Source organism: Aplidium turbinatum, chromosome 1 (assembly GCF_918807975.1).
Source record: "Aplidium turbinatum chromosome 1, kaAplTurb1.1, whole genome shotgun sequence".
NCBI lineage: Eukaryota > Metazoa > Chordata > Ascidiacea > Aplousobranchia > Polyclinidae > Aplidium > Aplidium turbinatum.
Genome location: NC_137472.1, coordinates 21,740,045 through 21,754,376, shown reverse-complemented (window position 1 = coordinate 21,754,376; position 14,332 = coordinate 21,740,045). Strand labels below are relative to the sequence as shown.

The 14,332-nt window shown below is 37.9% G+C and overlaps 1 protein-coding gene across 1 annotated transcript; it reads left to right on the top strand.

Annotated features, from left to right (window-relative positions):
- The first annotated feature begins 401 nt into the window (after window positions 1–401).
- Window positions 402–4,061, top strand: LOC145772790 (uncharacterized). The gene is made up of 5 exons (XM_082584670.1): window positions 402–651; window positions 1,441–1,596; window positions 2,528–2,599; window positions 2,674–2,727; window positions 3,520–4,061. Exons 1-5 carry the CDS (start codon window positions 443–445, stop codon window positions 3,584–3,586), a joined length of 558 nt encoding a protein of 185 aa, XP_082440796.1. The 5' UTR covers window positions 402–442; the 3' UTR covers window positions 3,587–4,061.
- Window positions 4,062–14,332: the final 10,271 nt, after the last annotated feature.

Below are 14,332 nucleotides of genomic sequence, written 5' to 3'. Positions count from 1 at the left end.
ATTTGTCTCCAGTATGTGTTGTCAACTCTAACTCTTCTTTTACAAAAACCTGCTTTAGGCACCAGTCAAGTTTAGACGGCATAGTTAATTGACTGACGTGGGTAAACAAAGTTACCGCAGGGGGAACGTTTCGACTTTTAAACTTCGATTAGTCACTTTGCCGGCAACACCATGTAATATATTGAACAAGACAGATACATACGTTTACATTATGTCCACTGTCCACATAACACGAGTCTCTCAACGCAATGCCGATTTGATGTTCTGCGCAAGTGCGCATGTCCCGTTTAGAACAAGGTTTCCACTTTAACAATTAAGATTCTAATATATCCCAGTTACGCTGATTTTAAATTTTTTTGGCGTGATTTTTACATGTATTTTTCTGTACAATTTACAGAAGATTTTTGAAATAAATTTGGCTGTGAAACTGAAAGTCTCAATTATGTCAGGTGCTAATTCTGGATCGCTTGATTGCAAAGTTTACGTTGGAAATTTAGGAAATGAGGGTTCTAGAAGTGAACTTGAAAGAGTGTTCGGATATTATGGAACTTTGAGAAATGTTTGGGTCGCAAGAAATCCACCGGGTTTTGCTTTTGTGCAATTTGAGGATACTAGAGATGCAGAAGATGCAGTCCATGCACTTGATGGCAGGTATTTCCCAACTTCAATATATTCAGATGTGATACTGGTTAGTTTGACAATGGTCTATAGACCATATATACTGTAGATGTATTAATCTGCAACCATTTTATTTTTTCAAAGACATCACAACATACAACTGAGAAGCAAAAGTAGCCCAGTTTTGCAAGCAAAACTTGCCGACGTGGCAACCCTTGAAAATTGTCAGCATTTTCATGAATTGGCAGACATTTCCAAGGGTGTCAGACCTTAATCTTAACTTGCAACTCTGACAATACCCTACAAAAGGCGACAATGCCTGAGAATGGGTATATATTTAGTGGTACCGGATAAACACACTTGTTGACTGTCATTTAAGTAGTTATGTGCTTTTTTGCCACTGGCAACATTCAAAATGTTAACTAAAGTTTGGTTGGTAGCTTTTTAGACCTTTTTTCAAACTCAAATAAAACTGTTCCTCAGCCCATCCTAACAGTTAATAAGCTACATGTTTACATTGTGTTAAGTAAAAACTTGAATGGTTATGTGGCACCTCTAAACCATGTTCAATCTTAGCAAAATTTCACGCAGTACCATATTTTAGACAATAGAAAAAAGGTAAGGTGGTCGTAACAGATTTCTAAGAAAAATTTGGAACCACCCTACAATATATTATATTTCTATTCGAATATGATGATAATGTCAATAGGGGTGAAACAGCCTGTAAAGTATTTTAATGAATAGTACCTGAATTTGATATAAGCAACCCAGATATAGATTTGCATTAAGTATAAATACAAGGGTAGTTGTTTTACTGTGCAGAACCATATGCGGGGTTCGTGCCCGTGTGGAGATGTCATCAGGAATGTCAAGACGTGGTGGCGGTGGTGGTCGTGAAAGAGATCGTTCTCGCGATTATGGGCGGTACGATAACTATGACAATTCATACAACAGCAGAAGAGGAGGGCGGCATGATAGGTATTTCATGTTTATACTATCAACTTTATCACGTATTGGATAACTAAACGATGGACAAAATAACTGAACTAGATTGAATTTTGGCTACTCACTGGCAGCATAGCGTTTTCGTTGTTACAGACGATTATATGTTCTCTATGATTACATTACAGCATTGTTTTGTAATTACCGTTTTTCAACATGACAAAATAAAGTAGGTCAAGCAGTTTCAGTGAATAAACCATTATTGGTTGATAATATTTTGATGGCCGCACTTTGAATTATCAATTATTGAAGACCTGTTTCTGAACACTAAACCAGAGCAACATGTAATTATTTTACTTCCAACGATTGTGCATTGTGTTGTACTGAAGACGGACAATAAATTTCAGCCTTATTTCCAGATAGAGCATTCGCCGTCTTCGACTCACGGCTAACGCTGAGAGTTCTGCCATCAAAGTGTCACAATTAAAAATCTTTTACAGTTTTAATCTGATGTTGTTTGTTCAAGCATTTAATAATGTTGTGTACCCATTTCTAGACTTGTCTCTCGTCTACACACAAGCACAGCAGTATCATCACCTGTAACTGTTAGTTAGCCAATGCATCGCAACCATCATCAGCTAAACAACGAAGTCAACTCTTGATAGTTAACCGACCATTTACTGATAAGCTGACGCCGTTGAAGCAGCAACTTTCCTTCACATAATCATCATCAACATCTCTTTAGCAACTTCCATTTAAACAGCTCAACACCAAAGAACAGCTCAACGTTTTCGACTTATCTCATCTGTATGCTGCTATGCAAGTGATATCATTTTGTATAAATCTGAGCATAGTGACAATTCACAGTAAAAGTTATTTACATAAAGTCGTTGCATGTTTGTTGAAATTGTCTTACTTTACATAAGCAAGCTTCACTCGCCAACACTCAATTTTCTTGGTTTTCTAGATCACTATCTCCAAGTCCCACCCGAAGACATTCCAAAAGCCGCAGCAGATCGCCACTACGTGAGAAAAGAAGGTAATTTCAACTGTACCCTTTGTAGTACCGATATGTTGTGATTGATTGAAGTGACGTGGGTTATGATGTTGCAGAAGCCGCAGTCGGTCTCCCAGCTACAAAACAAAGTCGTCACTTAGCCCGCGCAGGTATGAATGGTACAATTTTACTGTAGTTTTGCTTTTTTGTTGAAATTTGTACTCAGCAAAGGTTTTCACTGTCGTAAACCGTCAAGTGCCGTTTTAGCATGAAGCATAAAGAATCAAACAACGTGTATTGGGATTTTCGCTACGAGACTTTCATTTGAAACTCAGGGCTATAGGTATATGCTTTTTCCCTTGTGTGTCGAATGTTTACCGGACTACACTGAAAAGCGAAACACTGCAAGATCCGCAGTCCGCACACTTTCTGATCAATTTGATTGACGAAAGGTTGTGCAAATGTGCAAGTGTTGTTGATACTAATATACTGTAGTATTGAGTCTTCTCCTAAGGGCCACACTCGCAAGAAGAGAAAGATGCCACTCCTAGTGTTTTGTGATTGAGGTAGCAATCCCGACACGTATGTGGAAATGAGGGTTTGAGAACCGGAGATTTTGCGCCTTCCCGTTTTCCGGGTTTCTCTCGTAAAAATTTCCGTTATTTTTTTTTTCATTTGAAAGCCATGATAAAGCAAAAGATATGATTACTAAAAGCTACTGGACAAAGACCAAGCAAACCGGAACAGTTTTTCGATGCTTTATTGAGTATCCCACCAACTTCAGTTGAGGCAGAACAAATAGTAACCGATTGGGGCAATGCACTCACCAAACAGGTGCGCAATGTAGGATTGTAGGGTGGTACTTCCTGAGTTTGATGTGATGGATGTTCAATAATGTTCATCGTTTTTTAGGAGTTTTTGTGCATTTTCAAATGGACGCCTAAAACAATTTGTTGTCGCAGATCAATGTCGCCATTGAACCGATCCAATTCAGCGAGCCGGTCGCCTCGAAGCAGAAGCCGCTCCTAGCTGATGGGCTCAAGCGACACACGCGGACAATGTTACCGCACTCAACTCTGTTATATTTTTGGACTAGTACTTGTCACAAACTGAACATCGATAACTTGACCATTTATTTTATAATGTCTTCGAACTATGTTTCCATAAGTCTTAACTTCTCAATTCTCATGCATGTGTTGTACAAGTGCAACTGCACATATACAAATGCATCCAGTAATGCAACAGGACAGTGCAAAAATAATCACTAAGTAGCATTGATTTAATTGGCATTTATCATTGTGCATTTTGTTCGAATATTCTCACACCACCTTTCCGTAGTACGTCGACTGTTTGACAGCGGAAGAAGCTGGTCACATTTCATCGACCAGGAGTGTGGATGTGTAAATGACGTTTCCATGTTGCTTCGTGTCGCGCATTGATTGCTCCATTTCCTGTCAGCTTATGACAGCTTATTGTGTAGCCTTATTACAAACTTGATATGATTCGTATTGAAAGTGAGTGAAGCAAGCTCTACTTGTTGTGTACCGTTGTGAGTGGATTTAAAGAGATAGAGATTGTGGAAAGTGGCACAGTTCTGTAAAGTCCTACGGTAACTACATAACAACGTCATCAACCTCCTACTACCTGTGGAAGAAACCTTTTACTTTGGATTTCGTATACTGATACAAAGGTTGGAAAAAATATTTCACAATTGACTTTAACGACCCGATGAACAATAACTGGTTGTCTTTTTAACCACGAGTAAAACACCAGAAAAACATAGTTTCCTGTTATTTTGCCTGGAGAAGATAGATTTCGAACACCCCTAGTCACCATCCTATTGGCATAAGGAGTATTGAAAATTATTCACCACTTAACTAAAAATTGCAAGATAAAGGGTCGTTTATAAAAGCGTCCACAGTCAAAGGGAGAGGATTTTGCAAATTGTGGAAAATAAGGGGGGAGGTGGGTTGCGGGATGTAGACATCTTTTTACTTGTGCAAACAACAAAATCATTTTTCCGATTATCTGATCCCGCGTTCCCATTGCGAAACCTGGAACGGTTTGCGGATTTGTAATCTTCAGTACCTAAATTATGTTTATTATCCAAACAGAAGGAAAAATTTAAGTCAGCTGATTGTAGTCATAAAGTGAACGTTTTCGTCGGCAAACAATGACATACATAGCTTACACTCATGGTAACGTACATCGGATATAACCTTTTGTGGTCTGCCCCGCTTTACTTGTTGAGGTGGCTTTCGATGTTGTGACAAGTATATTCTGGCAATATAGCCTATCTTCAAAAAGAAAGCAAATCCATTGAATTGCCTCTAGGCTATTGCAAATTTCTTGCAGTTGCCATGCATTGTTGACAGAAATATTGAGCATGTATGAAATCAAGCACGAATAACAAGTGGAAAAAATTTCTGCCGCAGCTGGCGAGAACATCAGCAAAATTGCTGACAAGGCTTCCTCCAAGGCCTAAATTACTTCGTACTTACCAGATTCTTACTTACTTCCCTTACGTCACGACGCGCATGTAAAAACGCCAAGAGAAAACTAAAATATCAAAAACTTTCCGTAAGTTACGATAAATACTGTCAGTGGCGCCGGCAGGGGGGGGGCAGGCGGGGCACCTGCCCCCCCAATGTTTTTGGCATCATCTTTTTAATTTTTTTTTATTTTTTATTAATACATATTAAAATTGTTTTTCTAATATTTGGATCCCAACCTCAAGTAAGTCAACTCAAGTTGCAAGGGGAGGGGTAAAAGCTCTCTCTTTAAAAAAGTATGGAAAACCTTAATGACGAAATTGTAGCCTACAGTAGATAAAAAGATTTTCTACAGAAGCAAAGATATAGACTTTTTAAAGTTTTAACTACGTCACATTGATGTAGAAAAATAACAACCTGTTAAATTTTTGATACCTCACACTCCCATGACTTCTCCTCTGCGCGCATTTTGGCATTGGTTGCATGCAGTGATTCTTTCACTTAAACAAAACGTTTTGTTTCAGTAGTTTTGAGTTGTTCGATTCTTAAGTTGTAAAGGAGACTCAATTTCTCCAATATTTATCATTTATGTTTCTTCTTTAATCTCAGCAGAGTATAAAACTTGTAAAAGTTTTTCATCCATACGACGTCATGAATGAAATTATATCTCAAATCGGCGTAATGACGTGACACCATCTAAACATTTTACCCAATAATAAATTAACAAATTCGATCGTCAAAAGTGGTTTGGTGGTGGTAGGCTAAATATTACGTAATGAAAAAAATGTGATAAGGTTGGAAGATATGACGTCATGTATTTTCAATACAAATTGAAGTTTAAAATTTATTCTTTTGTTCATAGTCGTAATCCACCTTCAAAGCGGTACTACAAAGAACAATTTTCGATAAGGGAGGCATCAAGAATAAGTCGACATGACTTTTAACCCTTAGAAGGTTGGCTCCTGGAGTCTTGGTCAGTTTGAGGGGGGGCTGTCGATTCTTCTTATGCTTTAGGAGTGATATCTCTGTTATTTTGGCACGGTTTCAAAATTTGGGATTGACTTTGTAAAATTATTCACGCTGAAGATATCCGAAAATTAAAACTATGTGAATTTTAGAACTGCTCATATACGTTGAAATGTTGAGGTCACTTATGAGTGTAATTTGTAGCGTGAGTTTACACATTATTTTTTGGTAGAGTAATGAATAACGTGCATTGTAATGTTGTGATTAATTTTTTTTACATTATTTTACATACAGCCAATGCCCTTCACGCTGTGAAACAGTTAGGATTAACGAGACATGGGCCAAATTAATTACTTTCATCCAGCTGGTGGGAAAATGTTTCACAATGGAATATGAAATATTTCAGAGGATGTGCTGAGAAATGCCTTATATCTTTCAATTTATAACCTTTATTCGCTCAAAATTTCAGCTCAATAGAGGTGAATAAAAGTTAGGAAAAGTCAAGAAATCTCGTAGTCGCAGCCTCAGTGGTTTTAGAGATACAACTGTTGATACAAAAAAAGTTGAATTGACAGCCCCCCCCAACCTTCAAAGGGTTTGCATTGAGTCAACAGATCTTTGCTTTAAGGTTTACGTCAGCTTCGGAGATCAGTAAAATATAAGGTTGTCATCTTCGGTGCAACAAGACCATTGATTGATTGGTTTAGTGAGGATTCGTAGTCCTATTGCTTTCATTTTGAGTGATCATACTGATTTTCAATTTATTCCTACAAGACGTTACGTAGGCCTAATGAAAAAATATATAACTAAGGTTGGAAGACATTACGTCATGTCTTTTCAATTCAAAATGAAGTTTAAAATTTATTCTTTTGTTCATAGTCGTAATCCTCCTTCAAAGCGGCATTACAAAGAACAATTTTCGATAAGGGAGGGCATCAAGAATATGTCGACATGACTTTTAAGGTTTACGTCAGCTCCGGAGATCAGTAAAATATAAGGTTCTCATTATCGTGATTGTAAGCCGCGGGAAATTTTTTCTCTAAAATACAGATTCCCGGGAAGCTAAACATTTTTTCCAGCCCTGGTAGAAAACAAGAGAAATTAAATAATATACCACTGTCTTGCACCAGTGGCGTAGCCAAGGGAGGGGGATCGGGGGTTTCAACCTTTCAAATTGAATTTAAGGATGTTAATACATTGTTTACAAGAAAAGCTTTAGCCTATGATGTAATTTCTCGTCAAACTGTGCAAGGATGCAAGCCATCTACAACTGCTGAGATCGCTTGTTCGATCTAGATTAACATCTAAACAGCTATTCGTTATACAAAACTTGAATATATCAGAAATAGCCTAAAGTAACTTCATTGTCTCAAAGCTTTTTGTTTGACACTCATCAAGATGTATGACCTCTATGACGTTACATTTTCTAAACTTTGGGTTGACTTCAGAGCATAAAAGTTAGTGAGTTACCGGAATAAGATCGCTTTTTGAATCAACCAAGAAGAAAACTGATAAATAATAAAACTGTAATAACTCGCAAAAAAAAGCAATCAACCTATGTCTCTAAAACAAAGTTTGCCTAATTTTAAACGAAACTGCATTAAAAGAGCGAGTTTTGCCAATACCAAACATTCAAATATCTCAGTCTGGAATTAGCAACAAGAAAACATAGAGACTTAGCTTTATTTCCGAAAAATGCCGAAGAAAACATGATCTTATCCTTTTGCTATGCCACCGGACAGCACCATTTTACAAAAATATTCATACCCACAATTTTGTTGAAAATGCTCTCAGAATGCACCAAACTGAAAGTAATTTTTTTAAATTTTCAGGGGGAGGTCCCCCAGACCCCCCGCCGCTAAGTGTCGCCTTAGGCGAACACGCTATCGGGCTTCGCCCGCCGGCTGCCAACACCCCCCCTTTAAAAATTTTTGACTACGCTACTGTCTTGCACTGTCAATATTTTGCCCCCCCCATTGTTGAAGGTCTGGCGGCGCCACTGAATACTGTATGTTATTGTTCTAAAAACTTAACACAACTACTTTGTCATACATCGTAGGGAATCGCTGTTTGATACCGCTTGATGTGTGGGAATTGATTGCCGCCTTTGATTCATTTTGCTAACACGTGTGCCTAGCGACCTATATATAGGACACCAATCTTTTGAACCAATTTTCTCACCATTTTTAATACCAATTAAATTTAAACATTTGCTGTAAAATATGTTGATACATAACGAATAAAGACAATGACAAATATTTTTAAAAGCTTATTTGCATATCCGGATTTATTATCATAATTCGACATGCACCTTCAAAATTTCAGACTTAGCGAAATCGGGAAAATTGAAAATGATGTCAAGTCTCAACCAAAAAAGCAATTTTTGAAAAAAGTTGTGATATATGCTGCAAAAATACTCATAAATGTATTTTGACTTCGTCTAAATCTAAAAACTGAACGTGCAAAGAAAATTTTTAATTTGAGTAGGTGTCCTACATATAGGACGCTAGGCATAAATGGGTTAATTGATATCAGAAATTTACATGATTACTATTGTTGCTCATGTGTTAACCAAAGCGATCATACAGAAGGCAAATAATGAAAATGCATCCATCAATTCATCTACAAGAATGTCTTTTCAGCGCTTACTTTGTATGATGGTCACTATTTTGGGGTGACAAAATTTGAGACAATAGCTTAATCCGAAAGAAGACTGTCCTCAGAATACAGTGTAAAGCTGTATACTTTTGTCGGTATGAGATAGAGCAGGGGTGGGCGAACTACGGGCCGCATGCGGCCCGCGAGACCATTTTATGCGGCCCGCCGGCACTTGCAGAAACTACCGTAAAACGGGGGGAATAGGAACAAATTTTAGACTTAGAATATTTTGCATATTTCCTTATATCTGTTTATATATTTTTGCAGGCTCGCATGTTATTTTGGTTAGGCATTATATAGAGTGTAGAATAGCATAAGTGTTTGATCTGTACTTCGACAGACTTACTGCTGAGCAGAGATTTTTTCTTGAAACTTTTTGGAGTGTTTTTTGCAACCGTGAAAAACTTCTATTCCCTGACGACGTTGAGCAGAGGTGGAGAACTTTCATATTGCCAAAGACCTCGGCCATAGTAAGTAGTTTACGCTTCATGGTAATTTTCAATTAAAATCCTAACAAAATTTTGTGCTCATGGATTTCATTTTTTTCAGACATATTTTCGGGGAGAATAGGAACACGCCAAAAGAACATGCCACGAACATATAAATTGGATCCTCGAGGAAAAACATACTCCAGAAGCAATCAATCAAGCTCTGGCAGATCACCGTCGTGGAATGTCGTTTCGCTCATGCTCAAAAAAATATGGGATTCCGATTGCAGTCCTTTGCAGAAGAGCCAACAATCCCAAAATGAAGACTCAAGGGGGGCAAACTGCCTTAGATCAAGAGTTGGAGACATATATGGCACAAAGAGTAGCTACGTGTGCTACATGGGGCTTTCCTTTGGACAACTTCGACATCAGATTCATGGTAAAAGGACATCTAGACAGACGTGGTGTTTCTATTCCACGTTTCAAAAACAATTTGCCAAGCAAAGATTGGGCCGATTCATTTGTTAAAAGAAATCGTGAGATTGTGTCTTATCGGATTTGTCAAAACATAAAGCCTTCAAGAGCATCGTTGTCGCCTGCCATTGTCAAGACATATTTTTCTAATCTTGCAGTGTCGATTGCTGGCATTCCACCAGCCAACATCGTGAATTACGATGAGACCAACTTAAGCAATGACCCAGGGAGAAAAAAGGTCATCACTAAGCGAGGCATCAAATATCCAGAAAGAATCATGGATCATAGCAAATCATCAATATCGATAATGTACGCTGGCTGTGCAGACGGCACTTTGCTTCCGCCATACGTTTGCTACAAAGCAGTTCATTTGTATGAATCGTGGACAGTTGGAGGGCCATCCGGTGCTCGATATAATCGCTCTAGTTCAGGATGGTTCGAAATGCAAACCTTTGAGGACTGGTTTGTGAGCATTGCGCTTCCGTATCTGAAAAATCTGGAAGGGAAAAAAATAATGATCGGAGACAACTTAAGTTCTCACTTGTCTGCTGAAGTCATAAAACAGTGCGAAGAAAACTACATTGCGTTTGCATTCTTGCCACCAAATTCCACCCACATCCTCCAACCTCTTGATGTTTCCTTTTTTCGGCCTCTTAAACGTTCCTGGAGGAAAATACTGGAGAAAGAAAAGCGCAACTGCAAAGGTTCGGCTGGCCTTTCTAAAGATTCATTCCCTTCCCTCCTAAATACGTTGCACAACGATGTGTATAACAATGCTGCGTCAAATCTGAAGTCTGGTTTTGAAAAGTGTGGAATTTATCCTTTAAATGAAGACAGGGCTCTTTCCTCACTTCCACATCGCAGTACCGGTACCAAACCAAATGATGGAGATTCGTTTTCTGCAGTGGATGATGCCTTAATTTCAGTATTGGAAGGAATGCGTTACAAAGCTAATGCGCAACACAAAGCTCAAAAACGGAAACGGCTAACTGTGGAACCCGGAAGAAGTGTAGGAACGGCCGATGTTCCTTCATGTTCTGATCAAGGTGTGTCACCGGCACAAACTTGTATTAACACCGAATCAACAGAAGTGGACGATTTTGAGGAGGATGATATTGTTGAGATAAATGCGGCAGGAGATTATGTAATTTTTAATTATGAAGGGGAGGTTTTTCCTGGCCAGATCATAGCTGTGGAAAGCGAAGGCTGCTTAATTAAATCTATGGTAAAAAGCGGCTTCCATTGGAAGTGGCCGAAAGACGAAGACATCCTCGTTTCTCCTTTTTCAGATGTCAAAAGGAAAATTGCACCTCCACTGGTCAGGAAAAGGGGCATATTCGCTGTACCAGAACTCGATTCCGTTTGGGGATTTTGAACTCTGATATTGATTGATTGACTGCATGGACTTATTTCTTGAGTAACAATAAAACTTCGTTTAAATGCAATTATGTGTGCATTAGTTGCTCCACAACTCCCACATGCGCTTATCATATTGTAGATTATAAGCCACAAGTCGAAGCATGTTTCTTTTAGCAACATCAGTTGGGTTTTATAGGAACAAATACTTAAAAAGCAAAAGCGTTCCTTTTCACCCCGAAGTGTGGGGTGAATAGGAACATCACTTATTTGTCTCTGCTTTCTAAACGTAGTTACTTTCCAACTAATCTGGTTGTTACACGTATACCTAGTGTTGATGTACACATTTTGGAACTATTGTGGTATTGGTTAAGTCGGTAATTTCAAAACAGCATTACAAAATACCTCCAAATTGTTCCTATCCACCCCATCTTACGGTACTACTCATCACTTAGGCCTATTGTTTTAATTAAACAGATTACATGACAAAATATTATTCCCTTTACGAGTGTGTTTTTCTCTTCACTTTCACTGCGTAAACACACACATGTCAGTCGCGCATGTATTGCAACATGCTCTCACGCATTGTTTGATTCAATTGTTTGATCATAAAATACAAATACGGTAGCGGCTACCGTAGGCCTACCAGTACATCTACTTTCCTCCAAATAGCTTTTCATTGTTATTTGAGACGCACAGTTTAATGTTTTCTACTTCGATAGGATTTTCGTTAAAAATAAAAAATTTATATTTTTAGTCTGTTAAAATAATGAGTGCTGATAAGAAGCGAAAGATTGAAGACGAAAGTCGTGTTTTCAATAAGGAATGGACTGTTAAATACTATTTTATCGAAATTGGGAATAAAGCAGTTTGCTTGTTGTGCCGTGAGTCCGTGGCTGTTTTCAAGGAGTACAATTTAAAAAGACACAACCAAACCAGAAGATTGTGAAAAACTGTGAACAGTTGCACAAGTCTCATTAACTTTTGTGATGATGATTGCATAGCTTTAAACGTAACTGAGTGTGAAATACAAAAATTAAGTTTAATATGAATATGCGTTTATTTACACACCGGGTAAATTTTCCTACTTTGTAATGAGAGTGTGCGGCCCCCCGGCTGCAACATTTTTTCAAATGTGGCCCTCAGTACAAAAAGTTTGCCCACCCCTGAGATAGAGAGTTGATATTTATATTCCCGAGAAGAATTTTTTCATTTAGTTTTTGCATTTGCAGATTAAATTTATCACGCCTTTGATCACAGCTGGGTGGTAAGTTTAAACTATTTGAGGAACAATGGTTCAATACAGACTCCAGCTGGACTTTTGTCACAGCTATTTTCTTACTCAAAGACGGGCAATTTTCCGGGTGGCAATTTTCTCGACGGCAATATTCCCACACGAGCAATTTTCCGGCGGGCAATTTTCCGACGGGCAATTATCCGACGAGCAATTTTTCTAGTGCTATTGTAGAAGTGGATTACATACTGAAAGGATCTCGGAGTGAAACAAATGGCTTTCAAATAAGCAAAAAATTCTTCATATAGCCTACTTACGTATGATGTGGCAATTGTGATGATGTTGTTCTGCCAGATGAAAATGCGAAAGACTGCAGGAGCTATATATAGCTGAAGAGGTTTTGTATAATTAATGTGAAGAAAACAAGGTATTCGACTATTGATATTCCCACAGCCCACTCATTACAAATCAATGGACTAAACGTACAACATACAAATCAGTTTAATATCTTAGATCACAAATTGGAAGACCTGGCTCAGACATCCATGATCGACGACACAAAGAAAATTTAGTACACAATAGCTTAGGCCTGTATGAAACAGTACTTTGTCATCAACTTTTAAACTAAAACTATATCAAACACTATAGGCTAACTTGTTTTCCCTGTTTTTTACATAATGCTTTTAAAACATGGAAACCAACATTAAAACTTCAAAATACCATTAACACATTTCACACTCAATCATCAAAAGGAATTTTCAAAATTTTATGGACTGAACATATTCACATTTTGTTAGCCTATATAGTGCTGGAACAGAAAGTCCTTTGCTTCAACAAGTCATCAAACGTCAACTTCTCAGGTTGGGACATAAAATACGACATCCAATAAACTCAGTTTGTAATGAAACTCTCTTATCAAAGGCAAACAATAATAAGGAAGACCTTTCATGCGAAGGGTTCTTCTCTTATAAAGCACAGCCCAGAAGAACTGCGACAGTTGGCCAATAATCGCCAATTATGGAGATTTTTTATTGACACTATTTTGCACCCAATCGGTATGAAATAAATTATCATTATTGCTGTCAGTAGCGTGGCCTAATGGTTTAGAGTGGAGGTTAGGGAAGTAGTTATTTCGGTGACGTGGGGTAGGCTATAGGCTAAATCAAAGTAGCCTATAGGATAAAAGGGATCCGTTATTCTGAAATTGACATCTAGGCTACAACATTATTGATTTTTGTGTGTGTGAACAGCTCACGTATTTGTAATCTGTAGGTCGCTGCAGTAGATGGGGGTTTTGACCTGTAATGTACACACTATAACATGGGAAAATTTTTTCTATGAACCATCTGACTACCGTCGTTGTGACCCTTCTAGCCAGTAGCGTTGACCGAGGTAGCCTATAATTTTCGACCAGGGCCCGAGATAATTTTCTAGGCTCGGAACCTTTCCAAAGGTCTGGAAACTTGAGAAACCACCACGTATTATGTGGATATAATGAGTTTTTCATAAAATTGTCTTGATTTCGGGCCCGAGCCCTTTTATTAATACTGTAGGTTACCATAGCGCAGGTCAGTCAATACACGTGTATCAACTGACCTCTACCTACCTATACAAAATAACAAAATGTCCATTTTTGAAGTTTACCTATGCAGGTAAGCAAATAAAAAATATCTTACCTATTACAAATTTAACTCCAGTAATTTTAACCAGCGTCGTTATTGGCTTGCAAACAAATCAACAAATAACCACGGACAAAACTATCTGGACTGCACTGATCTACAATTTTAAGATAGATGAAGTTTGTTGAAAACAAAATCTGATTGCTTTAACTGAAACGTGATAGATCGCTATAAACTACAACTGTTTGAAGCAAAGGACAAAGGACTTTATTTTGTTTGAGCAGGTTAATTCGAAGAAAATCATTGCAAAGGAATGACATAACAAAAATGAAGCAAAATTTTGAAATAGACCTACACCATATTTTGCTTGAAACACTCCAACGCGAAACTATAATTCAAAAATTTTGACCAAGCACTTTTTATCCAAGTTCGCTCAATTTGCACTTCATGATTCTTTCTAGGTTGTAACATTCTTCTGCATTTCATATTTTTTTCAAGCGCATGACAAAACCAAGTTGCTACCATTTCGAATGGAAGATAAGGACTTT

Coding starts and splice junctions, on each gene's coding strand:
- LOC145772790 (XM_082584670.1), top strand. CDS start 443: ATGTCAGGTGCTAATTCTGGATCGCTTGATTGCAAAGTTTACGTTGGA. Junction 1,597..2,527: donor AGAGGAGGGCGGCATGATAG/GTATTTCATGTT, acceptor TTGGTTTTCTAG/ATCACTATCTCCAAGTCCCA. Junction 2,600..2,673: donor CCACTACGTGAGAAAAGAAG/GTAATTTCAACT, acceptor ATGATGTTGCAG/AAGCCGCAGTCGGTCTCCCA.